Source organism: Mizuhopecten yessoensis, unplaced genomic scaffold (genome assembly GCF_002113885.1).
Source record: "Mizuhopecten yessoensis strain PY_sf001 unplaced genomic scaffold, ASM211388v2 scaffold716349, whole genome shotgun sequence".
Lineage (NCBI taxonomy): Eukaryota > Metazoa > Mollusca > Bivalvia > Pectinida > Pectinidae > Mizuhopecten > Mizuhopecten yessoensis.
Genome location: NW_018480072.1, coordinates 229080 through 246627, shown reverse-complemented (window position 1 = coordinate 246627; position 17548 = coordinate 229080). Strand labels below are relative to the sequence as shown.

Below are 17548 nucleotides of genomic sequence, written 5' to 3'. Positions count from 1 at the left end.
AATGTAAACGTTTAAACAAAATTTGTGTGACGATCAAATTCCATGGCTCAATATGGATGGTTAATTGATATTTTTTAATGATATTTATCTCATACGAGTAAGTTATTTTTCAAAAGTTTCAAAAGACACTTGGTAAATCTCGTGTTTGTACGTGGAAATATATACCTTTATTAGTATATGTTCATCATGAAATATTGGGTATTCTATTTGTTACATATGAAAATATGAAAATAATGTAAATATGAGTTTTTTTATTAGTCAGTTTGCTGGGGAAAATATCTGTAGTTTCATTTTTCACACAGGAAAAGTATCAACTTTATTTTCTCCATTAAACCATTAATATTTCACAGGTAAAATTTTGTTTTATGGTATTGTAATGGATGTGTTCTACACCTGCAGTTTCTTGACTTTGTGATTTTAACCAATTAATGTATTTTCTGATTCAAAATATAAGTTCATATTATAAAGTCTGTTATTCTGTTAATTATTATACATAAACCAACCTTAAGAATGAATAACAATTTTATATTATGGAATAAAATTAATTTAATTTTTCTCAATTTATTGCAGTTGTCTTTTATCCCAATAACTCTGATCTTTTTCACTTCAGTGGATCCATTTAAAATTGGGTTTGACAATATTGCGTATTGTAAATTATATATATTTGATTGATTTTCGATCATCTTTTATTATTTAACCCTGAACAAAAATTTGTAAAAGTTTGAATTAATTGGTTATGAAATATTTCCTAATATGTTCTGTATATAGCTACATGTACTAACAAATACTTGTCCAAACATGATTTGCAGTCTACAACACTAATAGAAAGTTATAACATTCTGTCATTTATGCTATCAAAGAACCACAAAACAGATTTGAATATGCTAGATAAATCAGTTGGAGCAATTTTCTTTTTTTTTCATCATATTAACCTCACATACATCAAAGCAATAAAATCTATACTGGTTGTTATTTTGCCAGCTTCTTTAAAAAAAAAATCTCATCAACATTCCTCCCAAACATTATTCTTTTCAATATTTTATCATTTTGGATGGGGCTACTAGCTATCTGGTTCATACATGTAGTTAAGTTATACCGTCTTTGCATATTGCAGAGTTATCTTCTCTTGTGAGCAGGTATTGATTGATTACATCGTTTGCTCAAAAATTGATGACGTTACTCTCAATGACGTAAAAATCAATACCTGCTCACAAGAGAAGATAACTCTGCTATATGCAAAGATGGAATATTGTGCTGATATTAAACATTTTAATTTAAGCCCAAAAACAAATTTGTTTTGTTTTCTTTAAATGACAATCTTATTTTCGGATAACATACTGAAACAGCAGAAAGCCAAACGATGAAATAATGTAATGATTTCAGAATAAAACCACAAGTTAACACAAATCATCTACCACAGAAATCATTGCATTTTAAACCAAACAAATCTTACAATATTCATTTCTGAGGTTTTGGTTTATTTTGGACAGTTGTTTTTCCTCAGTGAAAGTAGAGGCAGCTGTCCTGTGTCTAAAGGCTTTAAGTCCATCATCTTCTCAGACGTTACTGAATCTTTAGTGGGACGCCAACCCTTTCTTTTTGAAGATGAGATCTTTCACACCACCATCGTCTCTTTCCATAGAAACTAGTGTGTCATATCCTTGGGATTCCATGTAGTATTGCAGTTCGTACTTTCCGCCAGATCCATGCGAATATTCCACAGTCAACATTTTTATGTTGATTTTATCAAAAGGAATAGTCTTTAGTATCTCAACTTCGTCTCCTTCCACATCGAGGCTGAAGAAATCGACGGTCGTTTGGTTGAGGGCGAGCAGAATGGAATAAAGTGGGAAACACTGGACTGGAACTGGATCGGGTTTTATCCCTCGATTTGTCAACCACTGCCGGACAAAATCGTCATGGATAGCCCTCCCCATGTTAAATGCTTTGTTAAACATTACCTGTGAAATTGAAAATATTGTTCCAGCTTCAATCTCGGACATCATTAAACGTTTGTATATTTATATGGGAGTATTATTCAATTATTGCCTTCGACTGTGGTCGATGCCTGGATTTATCGACCCGAGGAAAGATATATTGACCGAGGACTTTTCTCGGGTCGATAAATCCAGGTATAGACCGAAGTTTGGCTACAATTGTTTTATTATTTTTAAAACAGTAAGCAATCTGTAAAAAAAAACAAAAAAACAAAGCTACCATAGCAGGACGATGCGTCTGTTTAGAGACATGTCATATTTCTATTTTTAGAAAGAAACACCCAGTCCTTCAACAAAAATCATGCGCTCTAAGTCAATATCGGTTTTTATCAGTTGACACGTGATGCACTCCTGGCCAATCGCTTGTCGGGAATAATATGAAAAAATAAATATTTTAATATTAATCATATATAGGACTGTCACAACACAGTAAAACATCGATATAATGTCCCTTATCTCATTTGGCACCTCTCCAACCATCACTCTGTATGTTAAACCACTTTATTATTCCCTTATGAAGAAGTATTAACCCAAAAAAAACATTACCAGGTAGTAGCATTAAAATTTTGACAAGAAAGAACGTCATTTTGTAGAGGCCAATATGGGCATGCATGACCTTATGTAAATCATTAAATTCTTTACAGAATGCAAAAGAATAAAAAAAAAATTGCTTTATATCTTTCACGCCCTGGGTGTGGTATCAACAAAAAGTTCAGAACTTTTGCTATGTAAGAAATAGAAGAAATTCCAGGATTTAACTTTTTATAAGAAAAAGGATAACATGTTGATGACGGTACCTTAACAAATTTAAATTGTCAGTCAACGAGATTACTTAACCATTTTAAATAAAAGTTGTGATCAACAGGCCCCATGTATAAGTATACACCCCAGGAACAATGATCAAAAGAAATACCGGTATTCCATTATGTGGTAAATAATGTATTAATGCAGCTTTAAGTTATTTTGGCGAATTTGCATTGGTGCATTGGAACTATATCAACCACATTTCTGGTAGTTTCTCTACAATCAAACATCTTTACAGTATTTCTTACCTCTGCTGGGTGGGGTTTTGGATAGAGACAGGCATTAAGTGTGAATGCTTTTCTGTTTTTACTCTTCAAAGCTTTATAATTAGTAGGATCTGCCTCTATCAGCAGGCCGTTCCATTTTCTTACTCGTTCAAAGAATAGACTGTTGGAACCTTTCTCACCATTAAGCGCTCCACATTCAACATAAAACCCTCCCTCCTGCAAAAAAAAAGAAAACTTTATTCAAGACAGGCAAGGTCTAATGTTATATTAAAATAATTGTCAGTGTCCTTTCTCCATGAAATTGGTCATGTACAATAAAGTAATTTGCCTTATGGTGTGCTCAGCTCTCATTATTTCTCACAGATCCAGTGGGGTCCAGTGGCCTTCCAAAATGACCCCATGTGGAGGGCCCCAGGGTTTGGCAATTCACATTGAGTACTAACAATTCACACTAAGTACTAACCATCTAGTTAAGGCACTTATGAGAATTTGCCATATAGTTAAGACATGCTCAGACATGTTGAAACTAGAACACTGACAGGTTAGTAAGGGCCCCGTCTTGTGGCAATATATCCCCCATAATCATCAAGAAGCAATCTGCCCATATAGCTGAGCTTGACGTTTGACATTTGGACTTCAAAACCAATCGCAAGGAAGAAAAATATACATTTTACATGTACTATGATGTGAGTCTTGTTTCCTTCCACCTCCATATTTGCTGGGCTAACAGAAATATAAATCAGGTGTAATACTCATTTGTTAGCTTTGATTTGTTTTATTTCACCTTAAATACCTCTCCCATCAATAGCCAGGGTCAAAGTCAGAGATCCACTTTGTCTTCGACCTTTGGACCCATATAACCTTGACCTTTAACCAAGTGACCCAGATCTTTGGTCAGTTGACTCATTCTTCAATTCAAACCAACTTCGCTTCATAATGTCATAACAAAATGTTCATCAGTGAAAAGATACAAAATTTGACCTTAGCCGTTGGTCAAATGACTCCTTGTTTTATTCTGACCAACATTGCTTCAAAGTGTCAAAACGAAATATTCACCAGTGAAAAGATACAAAATGTAACCTTCACCTTTGACCCAGCGACCTTGACCTTGGTCAACTGACTCCTTGTTTTAATTCCGACCGACTTCGCTTCAGTGTCATAACAAAATGTTCCCCAGTGAAAAGATACTAAATTTGACCTTAACCTTTGACCCAGTGACCTTGACCTTAAGTCAGTTGACTCTTTGTTTGATTGTGACCAGCTTTGCTTCATAATGTCAAAACAAAATGTTAAGCAGTTAAAAGATACAAAATCTGACCTTGACCTTTGATCAGTTGACTTCTTGTTGTATTGTGAACAATTTTGCTCCATAATGTCATAACAAAATGTTTACCAGTTAAGAGAAAAACAACTTAATTTTTTTAATGTTAAAATCAAAGATGGCTGATTAGCAGCCATTTTGAATCCGATCTGCCCGAAAAACAGACAGACGGACGGACGGACAGACGGACGGATTACTAGATACATTGAATTTATGCCTAGGACAAACGTTGGTATTAAAATTAAACAAAGGGCCATAACTCTGTATAATGTGACGCACGGGACCTTATTCCAGTGCACCGCACACCTTCTGTAAGTGATGCAGGTATACTTCAAGTTTAATTAAGATATCTTTAATGGTCTAGAAGTTATGCCGTGGACAAACTGTGGTATTAAGAATAAACAAAGGGCCATAACTCTGTATATACTGGGGCATGAAAATCTGATTTTAGTGTGAGAAATTCCGCCTTCCCAATATACATAAATATGATAAGTATGGTCAACGTAGGTAAAATGACATGGAACTTATGCTCAGGACAAACTTCACATTAAAATCAAACAAAGGGCCATTACTCTGTATATAGTGAAGCATGATACCTAATTCTATTGCACTGCAAACCTTATGTGGGTGATGCAGATATAGTTCAGGCTTGATCAAGATATCTTTAACAGTTTCAAATTTACGGGCCGGACAAGAATTTGCTGAAAATGTCACTTATTTGACCTAATTCCAATGCACTGCACACCTCCTGTGGGTGATGTATGCATACCTAAAGTTTCATCAAGATATTTTTAACGGTTTAAAAGTAATGACCCGGACAAGTCCGATTAGAAGAATCAGAAAAAGAAGAACCAGTACTAATACAATATGTCTCCCTTCATTCGAAGGGGAGACATATTTAAGTCACTTAAAAGTACTCATTAATATAACTAAGTCACGTGTACATTGTAAGTAAAATTATACTGACAATCTAGGTAAGGCACCTATGAGAACTCTCCATAAAATTAAGACGTGTATAAGTAATCGCCCTGTACTTGAGTTAATAAGTAGCTACCATGAAGTTAATTAAGTCACTTATAAGTACTAATCAATAAAGCTAACTGACATCTAAGTATTGGCCATGTAGTTAAGTCATGTAAAAGTAATCACCAAGATGTACACTTATAACTACCATCTAGTTCAACCAAGTAAGTACGTGCCATTTAGTTTAGTTATGCCTTTTCCAGCTTCTGTCCATCCTCGACACTGCAGAGGTTACTGTCTCTCTGAACCCCTGGAATATGTCGTGGCAAATTTGAAGGCTCCATGTGCGGACAACCTTGTGAATGAGACAAGAAGACCCTTCGATGTACATTGAAAGAATTTCGTAGCCCGGTAACAGGAAAATTGACTGGTTTTGAAGTTGGTGTCACCCCTCTGTTCCTTTCAAAGGAAGGGTATCAGCCTAGCAATTGGTCAGTATTCCTTACCCGATACCGACTTCAATTTTGCTATAATATATTCCAGTGATGCAGGGAGCGTAAGTGAGCGTAACCCATAGAGTATCAAGGATGGATTCTGCAAGGTTGTTCTTAAGCTCTTTGTGATGAATCGCAGATGTAACCCATCAAGATAACCTCCGATGAAATACTTCAGGACCGCTTTATAAGCATACCCAGGTATGTTAGATAGTTTCACAGGCAATATCATGTCCAAATCAAATCATACCCTTGTCAAATTCTTCTTGGTGACTTTTGCTTCCTAAATGAGTTGTGTAATTATTCTGGTGTTATGTTCTGTGCGTCCTTATAGAGTCGAGGCACCCCGCGATTCTAGACCGAGTTGTCAACACACTTATGCAGTCATCCTTAGTGTAAGCACTAGTAAATTTGTTCTACTTTTTCCTCTTTCTGAACAAAATTTCCTTCTGCCTTCTGCTAATCTGATGGCATCTTCCTTTTCCTTTAAACCACTTCCTGTATTTTCCATAAATGTGTCAGTATCGTTTGGCACTTCTTGTATACTTTGTAGGTGATACCGTTTGGACCTGGTGCTGATGCTGATCTTGCATTTCAAACAACATCGAGCACTTCCCTCCTTACCATTTGGAGTCAATCGGCACCTCCTGTTCTGTCACTTCTTCTATCCTATATCACACGGACCCAATGGTCACCATTCTGTTTGTCACTGTGAGTTTCTGCTGGATTTCTCCCCACATCATCTTTCTGGCTCTAAAGGACTCCAAGCTTCGTGGTATTTTAGTGTTGTATACTTGTATGGGTATCAAACATTATTCTTTTCTTGAACTTCTCATCTCCTCGAGCTTTTCTTACTTTTACTCCTTCCTTTTAATTGTTCCTACACTCTCTCAAAAAAAAGATCGTAGCTCATCAAGACTTATCTGCTCGCACTCCTTAGCGATTGGATTTCTTGCTGACGTCTATGATCTTGATTCTGGTTTTCCTTTTTTCCTACTCAGTGTTCTTCCAAGCGTTTCAACCCCACTGTAGAAATAATTGTTGTCATAACTGACACTTTCGTTTGCCCTTTTACAACCAGTGTATTTCCCAGGGTCTTGTCAATTTTATCATCGAAGGTCTCCGATCACTGAATTTGTGGTTTCTTGGTGGCTGTTGAAGTCTACTTAGGTCTTCTTTCGTATTATAAACGTATTATAAACGTTCTCCCTGCTACATCCCTGGCCTACATCTAATTCTTCCAATCAATTCCAGTTTAACTAGCCGAGTCATTGACGTTGTATCTTCAAATCATTGCGTTTTTCATTTTCCCCTCCCCCTTTTTTAAATTTGTTGCAGCTTGGTATGGTGTTCTCACATCCAAATTCCGGTCTCCTCTGGACGCCGTATGTCTTTCCAAATGTCTCCAATGTCTTCTTGGTTGTAAGTCAGTCTTTCCAAGCAGCCATTGATTATCCAATTGAAAATTTATCAATACATTACTGGTGTTGATACTACTTCACAGCCGACGTCCTTACCCGTGACCATCCCTCTATTTTGTGTTCCGACCCCTTTCCCTATACTCTCTCGGGATCGGAGAAGGGGTCCACACTGGTGATCAATCATTGCGCGTTGGTGTTGGGTCTCCAGCTTGTGCTTTCTTCATCCACATCCAGCATGGTGCGTGTTTGCTGCTTGTGACATTTCCGTACAACTATTTGCCTGCATCGTCCTTTTTATTCAGTTGAAGAGAACTTTCGACAAAGAATGTGCCGGAAAGCCTCTGTAGCCGATCTCCACTGGATCGCTCCATGTTTGCCGCCATCTGTCTCTACTCTCTGCCAGCAGTGTCTCATATTTTGTCCTTTTCTCATGGGTTTCACCATATTATTCCTTCAATGGAACAGTAAACTAACTGACTTCGATGATCGTTGTTCCAATTCATCGCAATATCATGTCTGGTTTGACACTGACTTTGGTATTATCTCTTGGAATATCAGCTTCCGGGTGATGTCCGCTGCAAACTCCCCGTGTCATGATTCAAGTTTTTCAACTATCTTTTGTTTGTAGTCTCAACCTCTGTCGCAAACTTGATCTGTGTTTGTTTTCGCTTTAATTGTTTATATTTGTTTAATTCCCTCTCGACCGTATCTGTCAGCTCTCGTCGTACCTGGTTGTGACGTAATGTATACCTCCTCTGGAAAGAGCGACGATCATGAAGATACATGTATATATTTGTCCTAGAATACTTCTCCTCCCAAAAAGAGAAGAATGCGAGGGCCCATCTGTGCAGTTTTGTCGGTGATGGTAACAAATCACACACAGATCGAAGAAGGAAGTGGAATCGTGGATACTTCCAGAGATCGGTCACGGGTTTGGTTTGGGTTGGTTTGGTGTAATGGAGTACTTACCATGTAGTTAAGCCCCATTTAAGTAATGACAAAGAAGTTAAGTCACTTGTCATTACTCACTATGTAGATAAGTCACTTCTAAGTATCGCCTTGTAGTTGTATCACGCATAGTATTCAGTAAGTATGGACTCATCATGTAGCTAGATCTTAAGTCACGAAACTATTAACCTTGTTGTTAGGTTACTTCTAACTGCTCTGGCGGATTCATTTAAATTTTATTGGCTTCAGGAATCCAATCCCGCCTCTTTTTGCAGAGAAAAATAAGCTGTATGTCTACAGCTTTTTTGGAGTGGGAGGGGTTTCCCCATACACACGGTGAGGCTTCCCCTTGGACTCATTCTCGATACTCCAGGGGTCACCACTTTTCCTCTCTGCACCCCTGGAAGAGCACAATCGAAGGCTCGGTGTGCACCACGTTGTGGATAAGACGAGAAGATAAGTTTGATCCTTTGATGTACATCAAAAGAATCTGTTGTTCGCGTTACGGTAAAATTGACAAGCTTGACGTCAAATGTCGCTCCTCTGTAATTGTCAAAGGACATGTATCAGCCTAAGCGATTTGTCAGGTTTTATTATTAACCAGGACCAATCAAACAGCTAGTTGCGTGCCTTCAATTTTGCTATGACATATTCCATGGTTAATATAGAAAACGAAAGTGTGCGTAGCACCTTGAGTCTCGAGGATGGACTGGACCCCACCCTTTCAGTTCTTGATCTCCGCTTGGTGTATTCAATTCGGGCTCTTGCGAGTACTTACCATGTAGTTAAGTCGGCTGTCCACCACAGGTGTCTGGCCGTTTGATAATTCGACAACATCCGGGTTATCAAGATGATACGGCTCCAAAGATGGCATCTCGATATAATAATTCCTTATAAGTGACACCAAAGTTGGGTTGTTCTGGGCAACCCGCTGTCCGTTCAGATACGTCATCACTTTCCTATAGTCTGTGGAACCGAGTCTACTAGAGTTCGTCTCCTGTTTCGGACTACGAGGTGTAAAATGTTGGGGTTCTACAACGTATTTACGTATCTGAGAAAATATTCCTTTCATGTTAGGGTCCGAGAGATCCGTGTCCATGACCTTATTTTCCTTCTCCATCATCACGATGACATTGTTGACCCCGCAGGAAGGTGGGACCATATTGATGAACTTCATCAGACTCCACAACGATAACAGTGGACATATCGTGACTATGACGAACAACAGTAAACGACTTAAAGAACATTTCGCCATTGTTCAATGAAACTTTGTAAATCCTGGCACTTTAGAAATATTACCCGGAATAAAAACAGTTATCGACAAATGAAACAAAACTGTCACATACGAGTTGTATTTCAGTCTTGAATACTAGTATTCCAGTTGAGAAGAATCCAAGTCAACGAGGTCCAGCATCATAGCAGATCCATTTAACTACCCCGTCACCACACACGTGCAAGAAACCATCAAGACGGGATATTCAGTATAAGGTACCGTATATATATGTGATATGCCGGTTTCTCCGGGGCGAACTCAATCTGTAGTCCTTACACAGAAGGGTTCAGTTCTCGGTATACGGTGATCGGTGCCGAAATCTTCTCGCACGTCCCTTTTTTGGATGCACGTGAAGACATCCCTGCGGAAAAGGCAAGGTAAGACCAGCCTTATTCCAGATAAACCTTAATAAAGAGGAGCCTTTGAAACATTTTGTTGTCACTTACAGCCGAATACAGTTTTCAATATTCACACTTTACCTTTTTGCTGTGTCACATGACTTAATCGAGTTACAATGCAGTTGGTTTGAGCACAGAATCCATGCTTGAGCATGATACGGTTTAATTTATACGGGCCCAGATGCGTCTTTCCTCAAATGAGACTTTCTTCAGGTGAGCCTTTCCTCAGATGATACTTTCTACAGACGAGCCTTTCTTCAGGTGAGCCTTTCTTCAGGTGAGGCTTTCTTCAGGTGAGAATTACTCCAGATGAGAATTTCTTCACATAAGCATTACTTCGTATAGGCCATACGTATATTAGCCTGGTTAACTCCATGTGTTTTTTTTTCTTCAGACGAGCCTTACTTCACGTGATTAATTTCTTCAGATGAGCCTTACTTCGTATAAGCCAAGTCTTATACCCCAGGGGAGGCTTACCTCAGATAGACGTTACTTCAGATGAGTCTTTCTACAGACGATCCTTACTTCAGATGAGATCTAGAATCTTCACAAAAGCCTTACTTCGTATAAGCCACACTTAAGATGAGTTTTTCTTCAGGTGAGACTTTCTTGATATGATATAGGCCTATAACTTTGTCTTCATACCGCACCGTATTTGTTCTGTTTGAGTAAACTGTTCCCCTGACACCTTATCCGTATTTATCCCGTAGAGGTTGGGTGGTTTTACAAGTTCCTTACGTACAACGGACCTGTATATTTATCATACATGCCAGCAAAAAACAATATCCATGACGGTTTTCGAACGACATCACAGAATTCAATCAACTTCCAGATTGCACATCGATCTGGGGTCTCAGAATTAAACAGATAATGTTTGAACTGCTTTAATAATACCATTTTAATAATACTATTTTAAACTTGTGAGTCCGTTATCTACATGTTGTGTATATACAACGGTCTACAGTTATCTGATCACCAGAGAAGATTGGTTTACACACAAGTTGGCCGCATGACGGATTGTCATTCGGAAAAATCACTCGGGCCTTTCCGTTATGACGGAAAAGTCCGAGTCGTTTAACAATAGTACCGAAATCACGGGCTCTTTAAATTTACTTTAGTGGTTTATTTGTGCTGTTTTGATAACTTCGTCTCTTCGTTATTTCTCAATAAAAATTGAAAACAAATAAATAAAATACGTTGACGTCAATAAGACTTCTACTTCCAGAGACGTATTTATTGTAATATAAACGTCTCTGTCTTATCATGCTTCGAAGTAGTAAACTCTCACAAAGGCAAAAAACAGGAATCATATTTAAGTCATCGATCAACGCAATACACGGTATCAATAAAATTGATTTAAAAAGCGAATAAAGTGCAAAAACATCTCGAGTTCGAAAAACGAATGAATGAAAATACCATACCGATTGTTAATCGATAGCTTTTGAATAATTCGACGAAAAAATATATGTAGGTTTTTGCTATAGAGGTTCCCCAATGAGTTATGGTTGGTTATCATGTTTATCTTACTCGAGTTAGTTAATTTTCAAATTGTATAGCGACATGAGGTTTACATCATCCTCCAAATTCCAAGGTTTACGTTCACGTATGTTCTCTGCACTACAAGAGAGCACGACCTCTGAATTTCCGAGGTTGGGGTTCACCCTCGGAGTGTGCGGGGTACGGAACCAGAGACCCCAGCTTCACCACCCGTCGCTCTACCTATTGAGTTTAAAGACATTCGTATTCATTGTTGGGCATACTGCGTCTATTATCAAATTTTAAAAGTAGGTGCGATTTCATGTATGTGTTACGTTCATCTTTGAATGTTTAGATTATTTAATCCCTGATAATTGCCGTTACCTGGATGGCCACAGTTATCTATTTTTGGTAGTGGCATAGCTCATAATATACGCTCTTTACTTACGATTTAATTCGGAATGTATCAGTACTCCTCTAAATTGTGAAATTCAGCAATAAAGGGGTTTTACGTGCTGTTTGTCCAGCTTTTTGGCCCCTATCATTACCGATGTGTTCTAGATGGACAAAACTTAAGATGCGATGTAATTCATTTTTTGCCATACTGTATCTATTACCAGAGACGTATAATACAGCTGTCTAAAAATTTTATGTTTGAATAAATATCTGAATATGTTTTTGAAATTAAATAATGAATTAGAAAGGAGTTCGTGTTTTAATGTGTTAAGAAAGAAAAAAAATCCTCACACGTCAAAGCCGCTATTTTAACTTGTTTATTCTTAAAAACCTGTATTTGCATAGCTAAATTATGAAACTTTGTAAGTATTGTAACAACCTCATTTTAATTTCCTGGTTAGAAATATTATCCAATAATTAATTTCTGAAAACCTTTTTGAAATTGTCTAAAGAACAAAAACGACGTTCGTGTTCTCCTGAAGCCAGAATCATTACCGATATGTAAACACAGCCACGATGTGCAATCTTTCGATGTTTGGTGTTTTCTAAACGTTGATTTTCAGTGTTTTCTCATGGCATAATTATGTTTTGAACAGAAAATGATTATTTAATGCAGCGAACCGTATATCCAATATGGCGCAGGTGAAGCGTAACTCGCGATATGACATCCGGTTACCAGTGACCAATGGTAAGGCCAGAGACCTGAAGTAAAGGTCCCGTTAATTTAGGTCTATGTTTAGGTCTATGGTAAGGCCAAGAGCAAGTTGCCAATCTCTGTAATATACGTCTCTGCTATTACCAAATTTTAAATGTGGATCTTAATTCCTAGCATGACGCTAGAAGGCGACCATAGTCAGTACAGTACAACTTCAATTGAAATCCGCCACAAACTTATGAGAGCTAAATGAACATGAAAATTAACCATCACGAGCTTGGGGGCCGTTCCTCTCATAACGTTCATGCAAGGTGTATATATGTATCCTTATTTTTGTCATCGGTGATTCACAAATAAAAAAACACTTTCTGGTAAATAATCTTTTATTAATTTCTCGACAAAAAAATGAAACACTTCGTCTGTAGTAAGCCGTTATTTAGAAACAGTGAGACAGCGCAATACATAATTACAAGTTAGGTCAAACTCGAATTTCGTTCCACATATATTCTAAAATAGGTGTATTCCTTAAAATCGATCTAACCGATTTTTCGTCTGCTTCAATCGTTCGTTTGACAACCATCCGTCCTGAAACAAGTCTCCGATGAAGAAGAAAAAATCGGAAATGTAAGATGTTTACGGCATTTGTAATTATCGACAGGAACTCAATAATCAACTAGAAGTTCAGATAATTGTTTCTGTAAAGGTAGACCCGGTCGATGCATGCATTAGATTCAGAGTCATGCTTGTGATTTATGAATGGAGCCGTGCTTAGAGTTCGACCGATTTCTCGGCAACCGTGGCCTATACATTTTGTGTACATTTAACCATTCATGTCTAGGTTATGCAGCACATGATATCATTCTGAAAAAAAGTTGCTTGGTCCAGTTCCTGATCGTATTACTGAAACAGTCTTGAAACCATCCAATGTCTAAAATGGATAACGTGTAGGCTTACATCACAATGAAGAATTTTGACACTAACATGGTACAGTAGAGTCTAGAAAACTTCTAATGGTCTAGCCCTATCTGTTGCTTTTTGGTGTTTTATAAGTTTGAAGGCCAGCAGAAGGACCCCTGCATATTTCTATTTTTTTTTATTACCAGAACTATCCCTGCATAACAGGCAGTAGTAACTGTACAGAATTGAAATGCACTAGGTACTTAATTGGCAGTGTAACGTTAGCTATTCTGTCAATACTGAACAGTACATTCAGAGATTGATAAAAAATCTAAAAAATCTTAAAATTAATCAAACTTAACAATATGGATTTTAAACCTTCAGAATAAGTTAATAACAGGTAAGAGGTGCATAAATGTATGTATAATAGATTAAACTGGTTTTTAATTACCTGTACTGAATGCTTTTCAAGACACCTTTAGAAATAAGAGAAAAGTATTAACATTTGAATTTAAGCTTCATTCATGATGCAAAACTATTGTTCTTAAAATAAAGAGACAAAACTTGGCTATGCATGATCATCTAAATGATAATGCAAAGTTTGTGCTGTTTTTATATTGGGTTGAATTTCAAATGAGATTTTATTTTTTTCTTCTCAATTTGATTTTTTTTTTTAAATTTGCTTCCATTAATCCGATTTCATTTCCTTATACACATTTTAAAGTTTAAAGAAGGACTAGCTCTATAGTATATGTTCTTTGGGATAAAACGTAGTTTTAGAGTAAGTTGCTTTGATAAGGAACTTCCAAAGATATAAGTTCCCAAATACAGAAAGAAAAACATAGAGACTTGAGGATTTAAGCATACAATGCTTGAAACAACTTTGTACAAAGGTGTATCAAGGTAATACATATGTACATACAAACATTACACCCCCATAGCATTGTCCGTATCTATAGACGAAATAGCCTCACTGTTATTTTCTGTTACTGAAGTGAAGTAATTTTCTACCTGGTAGACTTTTTTGTCATGGTGAGTTGAAGAAACAGGTCAATTGACTTTTGGTGCTATCCTAGCCGCCATGATCAATACTTATTTATCTTTTTCTTAGTGCATAGTTCATTACCGGTGTGCCACCCGAAGTGTTTATAGGTAATGGGGAAAGGCCATTATCTCCTGTAGTACTAAAGCCATAATGGTGTGTGTGTTCATTGAAAACAGTCTTTTCGTCAATACAGGTAATATACTCGATCCTTTGTCTGTGTGCGCTTACAATATTTTTTAAATCTCCAGGTAAAAATGTTCTCCTTATAATTTAGTTCCAGATAAGACACTCTGGTTTCAGGCGTTATATCTATAACTGTCAGGGTAAGAATGAATGCATGATGTTTTATTTATTGAAATGTCTGTGAATTATGAAGTATTTATTTAGTCTTTAATAACCTGAGTGGCCTGTGCCTATAGTTTCTATTGAAGGAGGTCAACAAGATCTATACTACCCTGCTACATAAACCGTGGCATCACCTAGCAGTCCGCCCTGTTGTAATTAACACAGCCACAACACAAAGTATAATTGGAGGAAATACTAAACCTCCGTCTTTTGTAATCAATGGATATAATGCTTCATATAATTACAGCAAAATTGGATATATGATATTTTTGTGGAAGAATGCATTTGTGTATCCCTATGCATGGTGGTTCGTCAACACAGTATAGAAAATGGACTAGTTTGTGTGGTGTCTTCAGGGGTTCAAATCTAATACTAATGAACACTGACATAAGAGATTGCAAACAACAGCGGAAATATTGAATAAAGTTGGCATGCTGGACACAAAGAAGGATCTACGTTCGTGCAGTGATTATTTCTCCTAGTACAATATCTGTGTGCTATAGTGCCTGTGTAAGGATGGAGTGTCCAGCAGTGTCTAATACCCAGTGTCCAGCAGTGTTGATAATCACAGATTTAATCCTGATTCTGTTTGGAAGTGCTATATACCTGTAGAAGGATACACCTGCATGTGTATACACAGTGTGTACAGGTGTCTAGATTTCTACGCATTAATTGTCTGAACTATTAAATCAGTGTAGCGTTCATCTCTAGATAACTATTAAGGCTGCAGTTGTCATGAGTACAGCATGCTGAGTGTATACCAGGTTTGTCATCAAATCAACACCCAGGGTTACATTATTCAGTAAGGATTGATACCTATCTATAACCACTGATTACGACATGGGATGGACAAAGGCAAAGAGACACGACTGTGACAAATCCAATAAATGGCTACTTATGCAACACACTATAGGCATTTGCATATTGTAGTGTTTTCATCTTGATAAATCTTTTTGAAAAACTTTATCAGATACTTTTGACATTCTTGTGAACAAAAATAACGATAAATTGAACCCGTTTGGAAGGATGTATTCCTATTTATAACGTGTGTTACCAGCGATAAGAAGTGTAAACAAACAAATTGGATGCACTTCATGGATTGACATTTTCTAAAATAGGACCTTACTATACCTGTGAGCGCATTTACATGGGAAATATTTTAAAGGTCAACAAATTTTGACACACATGTTTGTGGAAGTGCACACAGGGTGTATGTGCGTGACAAATTGTATGGAATTTGTGATATGCTGTATTGATGGAGTGCGCTATAATTTGGATGGAGATAGTTTAACATGGTGATTATTCAGTAACACTGGTGTTGAATTTTCATGTAGATACTACACTCAATGAATCCATTCAAACAAAATAACAAGAGGAAAAGGTACGTATAGCTCACTTAGATATGTATCAAGTTAATTTTAAAGTCAAAATTATTCAATTTCTACCTATTTCGAAATACATCCATTTGCATATGATTGGGCAAAAACAGTATATATACTAATATAGTACTAGACATGGTGTATAACGGCTGCATGTGTATTTTACTATTTGCTGTAAGCAAGCGCTCATGTGATACATGAAATATTGTCTGAATGGGGGGGATTTTTAAGATTTAACAAAACATAAGGGGTGAACTTATCATGTAGTAAACTATTACATATTCAGCAATGGTTTAATACTTTTTTAAAAATCCCACCTACCAGTGTCTACTTTAATATATACCCCAAAAGCACACTTTTATATGATACGAAATCATCTTGCAGACAGGGGACTATGAATACATTTTAAACGATGCCTAGCTAAATATTATTTACCAGGCAAATACACTCTTGATTACACTTACTTAAATATATTCAGGACTGAAATCATAGAAAATAAACAATTAAGGCCATAAAGGAAACAGAAATATTTTGAGTTAATGGGAAAGTCTGGTTTTTATAAGTGCCATGGTACAGAATGTTATTATGAATATTTACCTGGATAATAACAAACTTTTGTGTCGGGTTGTGTGAAAGTATTTTCCAGGGACTTGGGGGAGTCATAATGCTGCCTTCATAATGCATCTCATTAAGGCTACAGTACTGACGTACAAGTTGTATAGATTATTATGCAGTGCTCAAACTTAACAGTATAGATTATTATGCAGTATTCAAATTTAACGGTAGATCACTGTAGGTCTGAAGGAATAATCTAATTTCATGGACCAAGTTGTCTATGAAGTTATTTGATGTGTGTTGCTCAATGACAAGTATAGTAGTGAACAAAACAGTATTCTATTCATTCTTTCCTTTATTATTACGCATATTTTCTTAATTAAATGTTTATAACAACCAACCACAAAATATACAGGTAAAATGTTCTTTGTAAAGGTATATTGTCTATCAAAGTTTCAGGTGGTCAATAAAAAAATTGGGGGTAGGGGAAATCTCATGTTCAGACAATATGACCCCAGAGTTGTGAGATTGGTAATATCATTTTTAGACAATATGATATATTGTGAGATGGGGTGGATGAACTCATGACAAGACAATATGATATATTGTGAGATGGGGTGGAGGAACTCATGACAAGACAATATGATATATTAGGGTGGGGTGGGGTGGGGTGGAGGAACTCATGACAAGACAATATGATATAATGTGAGATGGGGTGGAGGAACTCATGACAAGACAATATGATATATTGTGAGATGGGGTGGATGAACTCATGACAAGACAATATGATATATTAGGGTGGGGTGGGGTGGGATGGAGGAGGAACTCATGACAAGACAATATGATATATTGTGGGGTGAAGTGGAGGAACTCATGACAAGACAATATGATATA

The 17548-nt window shown here is 36.9% G+C and overlaps 2 protein-coding genes across 7 annotated transcripts in view; one reads left to right on the top strand and one right to left on the bottom strand.

The window, feature by feature from the left end:
* Positions 1–1165: 1165 nt before the first annotated feature.
* LOC110443514 lies at positions 1166–9337 on the bottom strand. The gene is made up of 3 exons (XM_021487779.1): positions 8954–9337; positions 3050–3244; positions 1166–1961 (listed from the first exon to the last, which is right to left on the bottom strand). Exons 1-3 carry the CDS (start codon positions 9335–9337, stop codon positions 1575–1577), a joined length of 966 nt encoding a protein of 321 aa, XP_021343454.1. The 3' UTR covers positions 1166–1574.
* A 3655-nt stretch (positions 9338–12992) lies between these two features.
* LOC110443511 (dual specificity tyrosine-phosphorylation-regulated kinase 4-like) overlaps positions 12993–17548 on the top strand; it is a 143163-nt gene continuing 138607 nt past the window's right edge. For 4 of the 6 annotated variants that reach the window (XM_021487772.1, XM_021487769.1, XM_021487770.1 and 1 more), the window contains exon 1: positions 15897–16101. In XM_021487772.1, the coding sequence (XP_021343447.1) occupies positions 16067–16101 (35 nt within the window). In that variant the 5' untranslated portion in view covers positions 15897–16066. Of the gene's footprint in view, positions 13058–15896; positions 16102–17548 lie in introns of those variants that run through there. The other 2 variants (XM_021487773.1, XM_021487771.1) reach the window with 2 other exon arrangements.

Coding starts and splice junctions, on each gene's coding strand:
- LOC110443514 (XM_021487779.1), bottom strand. CDS start 9,337: ATGGTCCCACCTTCCTGCGGGGTCAACAATGTCATCGTGATGATGGAG. Junction 3,245..8,953: donor ACAGCCGACTTAACTACATG/GTAAGTACTCGC, acceptor TTTTTTTTGCAG/GAGGGAGGGTTTTATGTTGA. Junction 1,962..3,049: donor CAAAACCCCACCCAGCAGAG/GTAAGAAATACT, acceptor TCAATTTCACAG/GTAATGTTTAACAAAGCATT.